At 46.0% G+C, this 16,279-nt stretch overlaps 1 protein-coding gene across 2 annotated transcripts; it reads right to left on the bottom strand.

Moving 5' to 3' along the window:
* Nucleotides 1–12,029: 12,029 nt before the first annotated feature.
* NAIF1 (nuclear apoptosis inducing factor 1) lies at nucleotides 12,030–15,970 on the bottom strand. 2 transcript variants are annotated; one of them, XM_069748234.1, is made up of 2 exons: nucleotides 15,439–15,970; nucleotides 12,030–12,772 (listed from the first exon to the last, which is right to left on the bottom strand). In XM_069748234.1, exons 1-2 carry the CDS (start codon nucleotides 15,878–15,880, stop codon nucleotides 12,306–12,308), a joined length of 909 nt encoding a protein of 302 aa, XP_069604335.1. In that variant the 5' UTR covers nucleotides 15,881–15,970; the 3' UTR covers nucleotides 12,030–12,305. The 2 variants fall into 2 exon arrangements, with proteins under 2 accessions (XP_069604335.1, XP_069604336.1); XM_069748235.1 differs by having other exon boundaries at nucleotides 12,040–12,772; nucleotides 15,538–15,958.
* Nucleotides 15,971–16,279: the final 309 nt, after the last annotated feature.

Below are 16,279 nucleotides of genomic sequence, written 5' to 3'. Positions count from 1 at the left end.
GGTAAACCACTGTTTGGGCACACGTCAGGGCTCGGAATTGAGGGAGCACCATTTGACTTTTTGAATACGAGATTGGCTGGAATCAATGGTGGCGCCATGTTGCGTTTGGAGACCCCTGATGTGCCTAAACAGTGGTAACCCCTCAATTCTACCTCCAACACTAACCCCAACACACCCCTAACCCTAATACCAACTGTAGCCATAACCCTAATCACAACCCTAACCCCAACACACCCCTAACCACAACCCTAACCCCAACACACCCCTAACCCTAACCACAACCCTAATTCCAACTGTAGCAAAAACCCTAATCACAGCCCTAACCCTAACCCTAACCCCAACACACCCCTAACCCTAATCCCAACTGTAGCCATAACCCTAACCACAACACACCCCTAACCACAACCCTAATTCCAACCCTAACCCTAAGGCTATGTGCCCACGTTGCGGATTCGTGTGAGATTTTTCAGCATCATTTTTGAAAAATCCGCAGGTAAAAGGCACTGCGTTTTACCTGCGGATTTTCTGCGGATTTCCAGTGTTTTTTGTGCGGATTTCACCTGCGGATTCCTATTGAGGAACAGGTGTAAAACGCTGCGGAATCCGCACAAAGAATTGACATGCTGCGGAAAATACAACGCAGCGTTCCCGCGCGGTATTTTCCGCACCATGGGCACAGCGGATTTGGTTTCCATATGTTTACATGGTACTGTAAACCTGATGGAACACTGCTGCGAATCCGCAGCGGCCAATCCACTGCGGATCCGCAGCCAAATCCGCACAGTGTGCACATAGCCTAATTCTAAAGGTATGTGCACACATTGCGGAAAACGCTGCGGATCCGCAGCAGTTTCCCATGAGTTTACAGTTCAATGTAAACCTATGGGAAACAAAGATCGCTGTACACACGCTGCGGAAAAACTGCACGGAAACGCAGCGGTTTACATTCCGCAGCATGTCACTTCTTTGTGCGGATTCCGCAGCGGTTTTACAACTGCTCCAATAGAAAATCGCAGTTGTAAAACCGCAGTGAAATGCGCAGAAAAAACGCGGTAAATCCGCCATAAATCCGCAGCGGTTTAGCACTGCGGATTTATCAAATCCGCAGCGGAAAAATCTGCAGAGGACCAGAATACGTGTGCACATACCGAAACCCTAACCCTACCCCTAACCCTAGCCCTAACCCTAGCCCTAACCCTAGCCCTAACCCTACCCCTAACCCTACCCCTAACCCTAACCCTAACCCTACCCCAAACCCTAACCCTATTCTAACATTAGTGGAAAAAAAAATTCTTTATTTTTTTTATTGTCCCTACCTATGGGGGTGACAAAGGGGGGGGGAAGTCATTTATTATTTTTTTTATTTTGATCACTGAGATAGATTATATCTCAGTGATCAAAATGCACTTTGGAACGAATCTGCCGGCCGGCAGATTCGGCGGGCGCACTGCGCATGCGCCCGCCATTTTGGAAGATGGCGGCGCCCGGGGAGAAGACGGACGGACCCCGGCAGGATCGGTAAGTATGATAGGGTGGGGGGGAGCACGGGGGGGGGATCGGAGCATGGGGGGGTGAATCGGAGCGCGGGAGGGGTGGAACGGAGCACGGGGGGGGTAGAACGGAGCACGGGGGGGTGGAACGGAGCACGGGGGGGTGGAACGGAGCACGGAGGGGGGTGGATCGGAGTGCAGGGGGGGTGATCGGAGCACGGGGGGGTGATTGAAGCACGGGGGGAGTGGACAAGAGCACGGGGGGGAGCGGAGCACAGGACAGAGGGGAGCCGGAGCAGTGTACCGGACAGATCGGGGGGCTGGGGGGGCGATCGGTGGGTGGGGTGGGGGCACATTAGTATTTCCAGCCATGGCCGATGATATTGCAGCATCGGCCATGGCTGGATTGTAATACAGTGGGGCAAAAAAGTATTTAGTCAGTCAGCAATAGTGCAAGTTCCACCACTTAAAAAGATGAGAGGCGTCTGTAATTTACATCATAGGTAGACCTCAACTATGGGAGACAAACTGAGAAAAAAAAATCCAGAAAATCACATTGTCTGTTTTTTTAAACATTTTATTTGCATATTATGGTGGAAAATAAGTATTTGGTCAGAAACAAAATTTCATCTCAATACTTTGTAATATATCCTTTGTTGGCAATGACAGAGGTCAAACGTTTTCTGTAAGTCTTCACAAGGTTGCCACACACTGTTGTTGGTATGTTGGCCCATTTCTCCATGCAGATCTCCTCTAGAGCAGTGATGTTTTTGGCTTTTCGCTTGGCAACACGGACTTTCAACTCCCTCCAAAGGTTTTCTATAGGGTTGAGATCTGGAGACTGGCTAGGCCACTCCAGGACCTTGAAATGCTTCTTACGAAGCCACTCCTTCGTTGCCCTGTCATTTGTGCTTTGGATCATTGTCATGTTGAAAGACCCAGCCACGTTTCATCTTCAATGCCCTTGCTGATGGAAGGAGGTTTGCACTCAAAATCTCACGATACATGGCCCCATTCATTCTTTCATGTACCCGGATCAGTCGTCCTGGCCCCTTTGCAGAGAAACAGCCCCAAAGCATGATGTTTCCACCACCATGCTTTACAGTAGGTATGGTGTTTGATGGATGCAACTCAGTATTCTTTTTCCTCCAAACACGACAAGTTGTGTTTCTACCAAACAGTTCCAGTTTGGTTTCATCAGACCATAAGACATTCTCCCAAAACTCCTCTGGATCATCCAAATGCTCTCTAGCAAACTTCAGACGGGCCCGGACATGTACTGGCTTAAGCAGTGGGACACGTCTGGCACTGCAGGATCTGAGTCCATGGTGGCGTAGTGTGTTACTTATGGTAGGCCTTGTTACATTGGTCCCAGCTCTCTGCAGTTCATTCACTAGGTCCCCCCGCGTGGTTCTGGGATTTTTGCTCACCGTTCTTGTGATCATTCTGACCCCACGGGGTGGGATTTTGCGTGGTCTTCACCATAGTGGAGTTTGGAGTCAGACTGTTTGAGGGTGTGCACAGGTGTCTTTTTATACTGATAACAAGTTTAAACAGGTGCCATTACTACAGGTAATGAGTGGAGGAAAGAGGAGACTCTTAAAGAAGAAGTTACAGGTCTGTGAGAGCCAGAAATCTTGATTGTTTGTTTCTGACCAAATACTTATTTTCCACCATAATATGCAAATAAAATGATAAAAAAACAGACAATGTGATTTTCTGGATTTTTTTTTCTCAGTTTGTCTCCCATAGTTGAGGTCTACCTATGATGTAAATTACAGACGCCTCTCATCTTTTTCAGTGGTGGAACTTGCACTATTGCTGACTGACTAAATACTTTTTTGCCCCACTGTATTTCACCCGTTATAATAGGTGAAATATTACAAATCGCTCTGATTGGCAGTTTCACTTTCAACAGCCAATCAGCGCGATCGTAGCCACGAGGGGGTGAAGCCACCCCCCCTGGGCTAAACTACCACTCCCCCTGTCCCTGCAGATCGGGTGAAATGGGAGTTAACCCTTTCACCCGGCCTGCAGGGACGCGATCTTTCCATGACGCCACATAGGCATCATGGGTCGGATTGGCACCGACTTTCATGACGCCTACGTGGCGTCAAAGGTCGGGAAGGGGTTAATGTTAGCAGACATTGCTTTAATCTTTGGAAGTCATAAAGTATATACTTTTCTTCTGGATGGATCAGTCCCAGGACAAAGAGAACTGGCGTAGTAAAAAACGGCCAAATGAGGAGGTAAAGTTTCAGCCCTTATTTTTTTCTTTTTACAAAAGGCATCTGCGAAGTCTTGATAGGGAATCTGCATATTGGAGGAGATGGTGGTGGAGATAGAGTTTTGAGGTAATTTTGAAAACAAAATGATTTCCACCATTTGGTAATTTGTCCAATCAATAACCAGGGCATGAAGCCTAAAAGCCCCAAGACACATTAGATGGCTGTCAGCCAAACGATGGTTCGGCCAATTGTTCTGTCAGCAGCCATCTTGGCCAACTCTTCCATACACAGGAATGTTCCTGTGTTCTCTTCTGTAGGACAAAATAATCAGCAATCCAAAATTGGATATGTCCAATCAACATCTCTCAGGCAATCAGTTGTCTGGGGCCTGCATAGACTTTAGACTGTCGGACGAGTCTGTCAACATCAGTAGTTTTGGATGACATTAGTCTAATTTGTATGTGGCCATTTATGCACAGACCTCCTAAAAACACTGATGCATCAGTAAGTGGCAAAACTAGAAAAGAAATGTCTTGAACATGAAATTCTCCTACTTATAGAATCACCTTATCTGTCCAAAATTTGATGTGGCCAGAATTGTGGAGCCATTTGAGGAGATAAGTTTCAGATGTGTCCAGAAAAACATAAATTAAAGGAACTTCCAGCCTTTTGGCTAATGTGACATCACATAATTTTTCTGTAGCTCTGGAATCAATAAAGGTTTCTTAAAAAAAAAAAAAAAATCAAAAACAACCGAACATGATAAACAAAGACACAACCAGAGGATAACGTTAACCTCAGGAAGATCCTGCCTATTTCACCAAGAGTCCAGTTCTATGCCTGATGAAGAGACCTGAGTAGTTTCGAAAGCTTGCAATTTGTTACCATCAACCACTGAAGACTCTCAATTCTAAATATTTTTCTATCTACTGGCTAACACGGTACCAAGATATATATCTTTCCTGTAAAATATTATAAGGCATCACTAAATTAGCAAAGAATAAATATTGGCCACTTTTGACAGGAAAAAAAAATGCTGTAGGTAAAGTTCAAAATATGCGATGTATTGTTTGTTTTTTTTAAACCATAACATTTTTTATTTTATTAAAGATTGTAGAACAAAACAGGGTCTTACAAGTATTTAGTTTCTGTATAGAATGCATGAACAATAGCGATGTATTGGTTAAGGGTGCTTTCATATTGCATTCAGGCACCTGTTCCTTGACTCCATCGGGGCTTGCACCCAAAGCCCAAAATGGGATTTTGGTTTATGCGCTGACTGAGCCATAGACTGTAATAATGCCAACAGCGTGAACGTGTGCTCTGTCATGCATAATTTTCGGGAAGGTATGCCTACTGGAGACGGGCACGCATGGCAGATGATGCATGGCAGAGCACACATTCACTCTGTTCGCACTACTACAGTCTATGGCTCGTCAGTGCATATGCCATAATCACGTTTTTTTTCACGTTGGGAGGTTTGGATGCAAGCTCCGACGGGGTCAACGAACGGGTGCTTGAATGCGATGTCAAAGCAGCCTAACAAAATCACAACCGCAGGCCTCGGGATCTCCTTCCCTGAACAGTTATATTAAGGCCGAAAGAAGGATTGAGGAAGTTGTTGTATGACGGGAGGCAGTAGTGTAGCTACCTGGGGGGGGGGGGCAGAGGGTTCGGGCCCCCCAGGCCCGGTGCTCTGAAGAGGCCACCCGGAGCTACGCTACTGTAACTGCGCGCGCCAATACAGTTACATTCTGCTTCAGAGCAGGGAGAATCGATCTCCCTGCTCTGCCGCTATGGGGCCCCTGAGCAGGTGGGGGGCTCGGTGCCAGCAGTGGGCCCCCCACCGTCATCGGAAGATCAGCTGTACCGGCATTAAGCCAATACAGCTGATCGCATTGATGGGAGGAGCGCTAGGCTCCTTCTCCCATCATCCTGCTGTCAGTGTCGGCGTCTGATGTCGCCGACACGGACAGCAGGCGCGATGACGTCACTGCCCGGCACCCGCTGTCAGAAGATCAGCGGGAGCAGCGCAGGAAGAAGAGAGGTGAGTATTCATTTATGGGTGCTGCTGCTTTATTACAGGGTCTGCCTATGGGGGGGCTGCCTTATTACAGGGTCTGCCTATGGGGGGGCTGCCTTACTACAGGGTGTGACTATGGGGGCTGCCTTATTACAAGGTCTGACTATGGCGGTGCTGCCTTATTACAGTGTGGTGCATTATGCTACTGTATATGGAGGCTATCTTGGGGGCCATCATATGGAGATCGTATGGAGATTACAGTATGGGGGTCATTATACATTGTTGGAGCCATCAAACAGTTTGGAGGCTACTAAGGAGTCAGTATACTGTGTGGGTGCTACTATACAGTGAGAGGGCATTATACTGTGTATAGGGGAGCTGTACGGGGGGGGGGGGGGGGAGACTCTGGACATTATTAAATGTAAAGTGGGCATTTATTGTTATAGGGGAACTCAGGTTACTGTGGCTACCAGAGGGGCACACATGGCAATATTACTTTCTAGGGGGCAAAATGTGGGCACTGTTTTCTAGGGCACTTGCACCTGGCATTACTATATTGTACAGGGGCGCTTTAGAATTTAGAGGGCACAGAGAACCACACAGTAGGTGCAGTAATAGGGACACATACTGCAGCAGTGGCTCAGTATTGGGGTATCAGGTGCAGTAATAGGGTCACATACGGCAGCCGCGGCTCAGTATTGGGGTATCAGGTGCAGTAATAGGGACACATACGGCAGCAGTGGCTCAGTATTGGGGTATCAGGGGCAGTAATAGGGACACATACGGCAGCAGCGGCTCAGTATTGGGGTATCGGGCAGTAATAAGGACTCATACGGCAGCAGCGGCTCAGTACTGGGGTATCAGGTGCAGTAATAGGGACACATACGGCAGCAGCGGCTCAGTATTGGGGTATCAGATGCAGTAATAGGGACACATATGGCAGAAGCGGCTCAGTATTGGGGTATCAGGTGCAGTAATAGGGACACATATGGCAGACTTAAACAACTAATATTTGATTACCAGAGGGATAAATCATAAATGTCTCACAGGTATCCACTCTATTTATTTAAAATTTAACCTTTATTAGACCTTAATAAATATAAATAGAGTGGACACATATGGCAGCAGCGGCTCAGTGTTGGGGTATCAGGTGCAGTAATAGGGTCACATACGGCAGCAGCGGCTCAGTATTGGGGTATCAGGTGCAGTAATAGGGACACATACAGCAGCAGCGGCTCAGTATTAGGGTATCAGGTGAAGTAATAGGGACACATATGGCAGCAGCGGCTCAGTATTGGGGTATCAGGTGCAGTAATAGGGACACATACGGCAGCAGTGGCTCAGTATTGGGGTATCAGGTGCAGTAATAGGTGTTGTGAATTCTGTTGTCGAACTCCCTCCTGTGAATGGTACTTCGGCGAGTTCTGTCCATGGACTCCCTCTGGTGGCTGTGAGTGGAGCTGCTGCTTCTGAGGTTCCGTCCACAGGTGACGTGATTTATCCTTTGGTTGGCTGCTCTATTTAACTACACTCAGATCATTACTCCATGCCAGCTGTCAATGTTCCTGCATTTGTTCAGTTCGCTCTTGGATCTTTCTGGTGACCTGTCTACTCCAGCAGAAGCTAAGTTCCTGCCAGTTATTATTTGTTCATTGTTGCCTTGTCCAGCTGGATATCATGATTTTGCCTTACTAGCTGGAAGCTCTGGGATGCAGAGTGGCATCTCCGCACCGTTAGTCGGTGCGGAGGTCTTTTTGCACACTCTGCGTGGTCTTTTGTAGTTTTTTGTGCTGACTGCAAAGATACCTTTCCTATCCTCTGTCTGTTTAGTAAGTCTGGCCTCCCTTTGCTGAAACCTGTTTCATTTCTGCGTTTGTGACTTTCATCTTTACTCACAGTCAATATGTGTGGGGGGGCTGCCTTTTCCTTTGGGGAATTTCTCTGAGGCAAGGTAGGCTTTACTTTCTTTCTCCAGGGCTAGCTAGCTCTTAGGCTGTGAAGAGGCGTCTAGGGAGAGTCAGGAACGCTCCACGGCTATTTCTAGTTGTTGTGATAGGTCAGCAGAGCTCCCACATCCCAGAGCTTGTCCTGTGTCAGTTTAACTATCAGGTCGTGCCGGGTGCTCCTAACCACCATGTCCATAACAAATAGGGACACATACGGCAGCAGCGGCTCAGTATTGGGGTATCAGGTGCAGCAATAGGGACACATACGGCAGCAGCGGCTCAGTATTGGGGTATCAGGTGCAGTAATAGGGACACATATGGCAGCAGGGGCTCAGTATTGGGGTATCAGGGCAGTAATAGGGACACATACGGCAGCAGCGGCTCAGTATTGGGGTATCATGGGCAGTAATAGGGACACATACGGCAGCAGCGGCTCAGTATTTGGGTATCAGGTGTAGTAATAGGGACACATACGGCAGCTGCGGCTCAGTATTGGGGTATCAGGTGTAGTAATAGGGACACATACGGCAGCAGCGGCTCATTATTGGGGTATCGGGCAGTAATAGGGTCACATACGGCAGCAGCGGCTCAGTATTGGGGTATCAGGTGCAGTAATAGGGTCACATACGGCAGCAGCGGCTCAGTATTGGGGTATCAGGTGCAGTAATAGGGACACATACGGCAGCAGCGGCTCAGTATTGGGGTATCAGGTACAATAATAGGGACACATACGGCAGCAGCGGCTCAGTATTGGGGTATCAGGTGCAGTAATAGGGACACATATGGCAGCAGTGGCTCAGTATTGGGGTATCAGGGGCACTAGTAGGGACACATACGGCAGCAGCGGCTCAGTATTGGGGTATCAGATGTAGTAATAGGGACACAAACGGCAGCAGCGGCTCAGTATTGGGGGTATCAGGTGTAGTAATAGGGACACATATGGCAGCAGCGGCTCAGTATTGGGGTATCAGCAGGATGAGGAGTTTGTGCAGGTTGGGAATAGATGGTGATGGGGCTGGAATATGAGAAGTGAAATGTGTCTTTGTTGTATTCTCTGCAGACAAGTTGTAGCTGGAAGAAGTTGTCATGTTGGTCTGGGCCAGATGGAAAAGATGGGAAAAGTGATGATTCCATCAGAGAACATCAGCGTTAAGTCACTATCTGTAACTGTGCTGTGATCTCTTATATGCTCTGTAGGGCTGGTATCTACCACTGACCATATGGCGGTAATATTCATATTGGTCTTTATATAGAGATTATCTTCAGTAACAGCGCGGTCATCTGCTGAGGTTCTCCTCCACTATTAGGGCGCGTCACCCAGTTGTAGTCAAGGTTACCTGGTTAGGGGCCTTCTCAGAAGTTTTGCTCCCCCTGAACCAAAACCCTAGCTACACCTCTGATGGGAGGTGAAACAAAAGATACTTGAGGCAATGCGTCTATACAGGCTAAGGCTGCTGTCACACTAGCAGTATTTGGTCAGTATTTTACATCAGTATTTGTAGCCAAAACCAGGAGTGGGTGATAAATGCAGAAGTGGTGCATATGTTTCTATTATACTTTTCCTCTGATTGTTCCACTCCTGGTTTTGGCTTACAAATACTGATGTAAAATACTGACCAAATACTGCTAGTGTGACGGCAACCTAAGAGGTCACACACTGCCTTTATGACCTATAGTTGACTCACAGAAAGTTGCACAAACAGTTCAGGTAAATCCTCAGTATCCAATGGCCATGGTGCTGATGACGATGCACCTTTGGAATTGATGGCTTGAGTATTCTGATATGGCTCACCCGGGGAGGTGGATTCACTAACCCATAAGTCAGGATGAGAATCATCGACCAAAAGCATTGATACAGTGGAGATGGCTAGTCCAAATGGGATGTGGAGCATCATAGCTGTATATGCTGCATGGTAGGTGGACAGGCACTTTGATGTATCTGAGCCATATGCGCAGACAGCATCCTGAAACAGCAAAGCTCAGCAGAGTTGGGATAGTCAGCTAGCGCAGCTCAAAAATCGCACTTGCGACTAAAATACTCAGGTGACATGCAGCAGCCTGAATGGGGGTAGATAACTTCAATGGTGCACGCTGCGTTAACATTATAACTGTCATGTCGGACGCTATTCACACTAGGGCGTCCGACAGACAGCGGTAATTCTGCATTCGTCCACTATGCGCTCAGTGGCGCCGGCTAGATTTTATCTAGGTTGTCCGGGGTTAATCTAGCTGGTACTCGGATTGGAGGCTGGGGCACGCCCACGGCCTTTTAATAGTTCTTCTGAACTTTGGGCGTTGCCGATTATAGCTTGTGTCTTGTGCCTGGTGATCTTGGTTCGGAGTGGTGGTCTTGGAGTGGAAATATCATATCTGGTGGTGTATGATCCTTTGTCATATTTCTCCTTCCTATTTGTGTTTTGTTTTGCCCTGTGCACATTATAGTGTTTCCCTGAGTGTGTTTGCGGCGGTGGTGCGTTTTTGGTTTTCCCTGTCTGTGCTTTCTGTAAAGGTTGGTGTGAAGAATTATCACTAGGTGGAGGTTTCAGATTAGTACTGAATCAGGAGTAATGGTCAGGCCTGGCGGCCCAGACAAGCACACCATCAGTGTAATCTCTGGGAGAGGGACAGACAGGGTTTCCCTAGTCTTAGGGAAATCGCAGGGGCCCGGGTTATTAGCTTTAGCCTACCTAGACTCCCCGTGACAATAACCCAACACATTGGAGAGCAAAGAGGGCCAGCAGCAGAAGGAAGATGCACGGATCAGCGTGAAAGCCAAGACAGGTAACAATTGGAGCGACTTTTCTTATGTTCTTGGATCAGTAGAAGTAATGTCTTGGAGTTCGGGCATAGAGACTTTTAGCATTAAAGGTACCGTCACACTTAGCGACGCTGCAGCGATACCGACAACGATCCGGATCGCTGCAGCGTCGCTGTTTGGTCGCTGGAGAGCTGTCACACAGACCGCTCTCCAGCGACCAACGATGCCGGTAACCAGGGTAAACATCGGGTAACTAAGCGCAGGGCCGCGCTTAGTAACCCGATGTTTACCCTGGTTACCATCCTAAAAGTAAAAAAAACAAACACTACATACTTACCTACAGCCGTCTGTCCTCCAGCGCTGTGCTCTGCACTCCTCCTGTACTGTCTGTGTGAGCACAGCGGCCGGAAAGCAGAGCGGTGACGTCACCGCTCTGCTTTCCGGCTGACCGACGCTCACAGACAGTACAGGAGGAGAGCAGAGCACAGCGCTGGAGGAAAGACAGCGGTAGGTAAGTATGTAGTGTTTGTTTTTTTTACTTTTAGGATGGTAACCAGGGTAAACATCGGGTTACTAAGCGCGGCCCTGCGCTTAGTTACCCGATGTTTACCCTGGTTACCAGTGAAGACATCGCTGAATCGGTGTCACACACGCCGATTCAGCGATGTCTGCGGGGAGTCCAGCGACGAAACAAAGTTCTGGACTTTCTTCCCCGACCAGCGACAGCACAGCAGGGGCCTGATCGCTGCTGCCTGTCACACTGGACGATATCGCTAGCCAGGACGCTGCAACGTCACGGATCGCTAGCGATATCGTCTAGTGTGACGGTACCTTTAGTATGCACTTTACTGTGCAAACTGAAACCTCAGAGCCCACTGCCAACAAATCTTGCCGCAGGTCTTTTGCAAGCACTGGAGAGCTTTTGACCACCTGCTTCCTGAGGAATCTGGTGGCAGCCGGTGAAAACGTTCTCTTTCTGCCATGTCCAAGTAGTGTAGCCAAGTGTTCCAATAACTTGTGATCTCTGCTTCCCGTTGTATTTCTAGGAACATTCAATGCCCCTGTATCTGTTTGTATCATTTATCTTGCTTGTGTAGGGCAATGATCCTTTCTCCTAATTTTTTGGACCTTCCTCCTGACAATTCAAGACTATTGGAAACCTGGAGGCCCATGGGGAATTGACTAAGATCCCTCAGGGAACTACCCTAAGTTGATATCTGGTTATGCATCACGTTGACGGCAAGTAATAACAGCCGGAGGAGCTCAACTAAAGACTCTTATCACAAAGGCGGTGGATAATTCTGAGAGTGCACAATTCCTAAAAAGTGATATTTTATGTTGAAGTTGGAGAATCCACTTGTTACATTACTTATGTTCAGCTACGTACACTGTTCTTCTCTCACTGGTTCTTTGCAAACAGCAGAAAGTTTGTGGATTTTGCTAATAAACGAAGTTTATAATAGTAGCTGGAAAATTTGGATTGCAACTATTTACAAGCAATATAATGGTGTCAAAAACAGCCAGCGAGAGCGCCCCCTGTGCCCTGGTACGGTATCGCTAAATAAATTAAGATACAAATACAATAATAGATCAAAGATTTTATTATAAAAACTGCACAGTGATAAAACAGCAATAGTTGAGTGAAGTCTCAAAAAGTGACTTCTAATGTACTCGTTTCATGAAGGGCTCAGGATCATAAAAGCAGAGTTCCTACAACTTTACTACTAATCAATTCTATTCTTAAAACACTAACATTTTGATAAAATGCCCTTTTTTTCCAATCAAACAACTGAGTAGTCTATACCCGAGTTACCATTTTTTGCTACAATGTTGATATCGGTGATTCACTGTCATTTCCAATCACTGGCTGATAGTGTTCGACTGTCCATTCGGCGTTCCAGGCTCACCACCTTCATTGGTGGCCGATGGGTCTAGGATTCGGCTTTGTAGGAACTTCCGAACATCTTTGATCATCGGTCGCAGCACTTGAATGAGGGCGCCCAGCGCTGCTTGAGTCCCTTCCATAGCCTGCGCTTGCCTCTCCTGGGCACTGGCCTGGACTTCCTGAGACCTGCGGATCATCTGCAGGATGTCGTTCTGCTGCTCCAGGTGTTGGGCGATCTCCTTCACGTGTAGGTTCGTCACTCTCTGTTCTTGCAAGAGCCGCGCGGAGTTTAGAGCAATTCGATTCTTCAGTTCTTGAGGTTTTCCTGTGACTTCTGCAGAAGGTGAGATTATTTCTACCGGGGTCTCACTACTCGGGGCTTCAGCGGTGCAGTACTCCACTACGTTTTCCTCTAAGGTGTGATAGGTCGTTTCTGTAGGAACTGAAAGCAAAAGGAAAAAGATCCCGTGACGCACATAAAAGTGAGAACTCTTGTACTTAAAAAGCTAGAAAAAGCAAACAGCGCCACTCTGGCCCATAGGCTGTGGCTGGTAATGCATCTTAACTTACTGGAGCTGAACTTCAATACCAGACAAAGCCCTTGGACAGGGGTGGCGCTGTTTCTAGAAAATTAAAACTCATATATAGTCTTAGATATAGGATTGGAGAAGCGCTGGATTGCCAATTTTACAGCATCCTCATTGCCTTTACAATCATTTAGCCAAGAGATGAATGGCGCAACATATTTGTCTTATCACATCTGATTTGCTAGTGATAATGAGAACCTGTTCGCTCCCCTGACAGGTCTGTCGCACTAAATACTTATATTTTTCATGAAAGAACAATTCTGGAGAATCTTTTCTTGTAATTCTGTGTCACCATTCCTTGGTTATTCCTTCAAGAAAATGATTAATTGCCAACTGGGCGTTACCGTGTAATCCATGTCAGAGAAGCATGTCCTTACATCGTGATAACTGATTGGACAATGTCAGACTGTGCGGACACGCCTCCAATTGGTAACACCCAGTTGTCAGATTTTTTTTTTTTTACTCTAGGAGAAACAGAGGAACGGCACAATGCACAGTTGGAAGAAAGCGTGCTATGGAATTGGTTTTCCATGAAGAATATCAGCATTTCCTAAGATCATTTTCTACTGTCAGGAAAACGGACAGGTGCTTCTATAATTAAACTACAACTCTCAGCATTTCCTGGCAGACTGCAATGGTAGAGATCTTCAGTATCAGCGGTCTTCAAACTATGGCGTTCCAGCTGACTACAAGTCTCAGCAAGTCCAGACAGCCAATTTTGGAAATGTGTGCAATAGTCAATACACCAAACAGTTGTCTCCAATTTTGCAAAACTCCAACTCTAAGGCCATGTTCACACAGAGGTTTTTTTAATGAGGCGACAAATCTGATGAGTTTTTCAATGGGAAACCTCTGCAAGGTAAATCCTCTCCTTTTATTTAAGAATTTTACATTTTCCTGAAGTTTTTTTTGTTGTTGCAGCCCTCCTCCAAGATCAACGATAATTGGAAGCTTCTACGAAAATGTTTACACTGCAGCTACCAATGCAGATGGTTGGGGCATGCTGAGAGTTGTAGTTTTACAACAGATGGATACCTACAGATTGAAGTCTGATTTTCTATAAGATACTGAATATGGATTACATTTTATAAAATTGGCAAAATTATTGAACAAAGGGTGCAGAGGTGAAGCTCCTAGACAGACAGTATTTGGGCCCCCACCTATCATTTATCATACTCGCAGATGGGCCCCTCAGGACCCAAATGCCACTGCTACCTGTGCATCCACTAAACTATGCCCCTGAGAGGGTGGTACAATCACCAAAGGAAAGATGGGTAAGCACAAAAGGTTAAAAAAAAAGGATCGACTCCTTGAGGACCTGTGATATGACAGGTCGGATCAAGGTATATAAAGCCTGATCAGGTGCTGAGCCTGCGCGATAAATGGTAGGTTGGGTGCCAGCTCTGCTATACTGCCAGCTTCTGCATCTATATGGTCCACTGAAGCTAATAGCTCCAGTCACGGCGATCAATCTAAGACATCAGCGATTAAATGGTTGCCACTGATTGCTGTTGTGTTAGTATGGCAGCTGGGAGAGTCTGGAAGATCCCCGTCGCACCCATCTTGGTATACCCATGAAGCTCAGCCACAGGCAAGAGCCTTATTTTGACTATATACTTCTATAATGAAGTATTGCAGTATATAATACAAGCAATCAAACATGTTCAAGCTCCCCTAGGTGGACTAGAAAATTAAGTAAATTGCAACAACAAAAAAAGGTTTTTTTTATATTAATAAAAAAATAACATAAGAAAATAAATTAAAAAAAAACAAAAACAAGATAAACATATTAGGCATCGCTGTGTCCATAAAATTCTGAACTATAAAAATATAAAATGAATTAACCTATAAGATGAACAATGTAAAGAAAAAGGGGATCAAAACACAAAAAAAAAAATGGAGGTTTTCACTCACCACACGTCCACCCAAAAATGAATAAAAAGTAATCAAAACATTATACGACAACTACATTTCACCTCACAGAAAACAAGCTGTTAAAAAGTGGGTACACAAGCCAATTTTTTTTTTCTTTTTTACAAAGTTCTGATTTTTTTTAACCATTAGTAAAAAAATAGAAGTACAAGTTTCGTATCGCCATCATAGTGCTAACCTGAAGAATCAGGTTGCCAAGTAATTTTCTCAGTCGTAAAAACATAAGCACAAACAATAACACGGAATTGAATTTTGTTTTGCTTGTTTGTTTTTTTTTTCATCACAGTTGGAATTATTTTGTAGTATATTAAACGATATCGTAAGAGATGCACTATTTGTCTGTCTCTGCCTCCTGCTTGTAACAGCTGACAGGGAGAAACCTATCACAAGCAGGAGGCAGGGGAGACTGTCTGAAGCCACATATGAATGGTGTCACTCAAAGCTACAAAAAAACAAGACCTTTAAAAAAAATTTATAAAAAAAAAAGTTACGCCTGTTGGCAAAAAGGAGAGAAAAAAATGAAAATAAATACAGAAATTGGCGGCATCCTAAAAGGGTTTTGTTTATGTAAGAAAAGTGGCGCACTCACTTTGTGACAGTGTTACGGTGCCCGGGGAACTGATGGACACTTGGGTGGGTATTTCGGCTGGGCATTCTGGGGCAGGTAAGCTGAGGATGGCGCTTTCACCTAATAAGTTGCATATCCGCTGTTGCAGAGGGGTGAGCATCACCGGCGGGGTGCCCACATCACCTTCGCCTTCCACCGTGGCACGCGCCTGTGACATCTTTCTTCGAACCTCAGTCTTTAGGTCCGACCACTTCTTCTTCACCTCCGCCAGCTCACGGTGGCACGTGCTAATGGCGTTCACCCGCTTCAAGATGTCATACCAGGCATTGGTTTTGGTCAGCAGTGGCACTCCAGCATTGTAATGGTTAATCAAGATGTGTTTCTGCTTCTCCATTTCTTCCAGGATGATTTCCACCTCCTGCTCTGAGAAATTCGTCTTCCTTTTCTTGGCTGGCGTAGCCATTTCCTCCCCTTACTAACGATGTGGAATAGGCCGCAATACGTAAATTGCGTAAGTGGGGGCGGCAAGAAACCTACGCAGCGTAACGGCTTCGAGAATCTGCCTCTTTATCGCGTCAATTGCGGAGAGAAGTTGACGCCTACTTTAGTGTTCTGTGCAATCATTGGTGACGACTGCTGTAAATCTAAACAGCAGGCCAATAAGAAAGGGATAACTTATTCTCGTTGATGATTGGTTTATATTTGTGTCAATCACGATATTTACCTACCCATTGGTACAGGCGTTTGTAAAAAAATAAAAAATAACGAAATGGATGATTTTTAGGAAGCGGAAAAACGTCATTTACTTAAAAAAGAATGAATAGATAAAAAATGCACTAGAAATAGAAGTTATTCAGGAGCG

Source organism: Ranitomeya imitator, chromosome 2 (genome assembly GCF_032444005.1).
Source record: "Ranitomeya imitator isolate aRanImi1 chromosome 2, aRanImi1.pri, whole genome shotgun sequence".
NCBI classification, from domain to species: Eukaryota; Metazoa; Chordata; class Amphibia; order Anura; family Dendrobatidae; genus Ranitomeya; species Ranitomeya imitator.
This window is presented reverse-complemented; position numbering and strand designations above follow the sequence as displayed.

Excerpts from the sequence above, each read along its gene's own strand:
- NAIF1 (XM_069748234.1), bottom strand. The coding sequence starts at position 15,880 with ATGGCTACGCCAGCCAAGAAAAGGAAGACGAATTTCTCAGAGCAGGAG. Across the intron at positions 12,773-15,438 it reads CACCGTAACACTGTCACAAA|TTCCTACAGAAACGACCTAT; the intron begins GTGAGTGCGCCA and ends TTTTGCTTTCAG.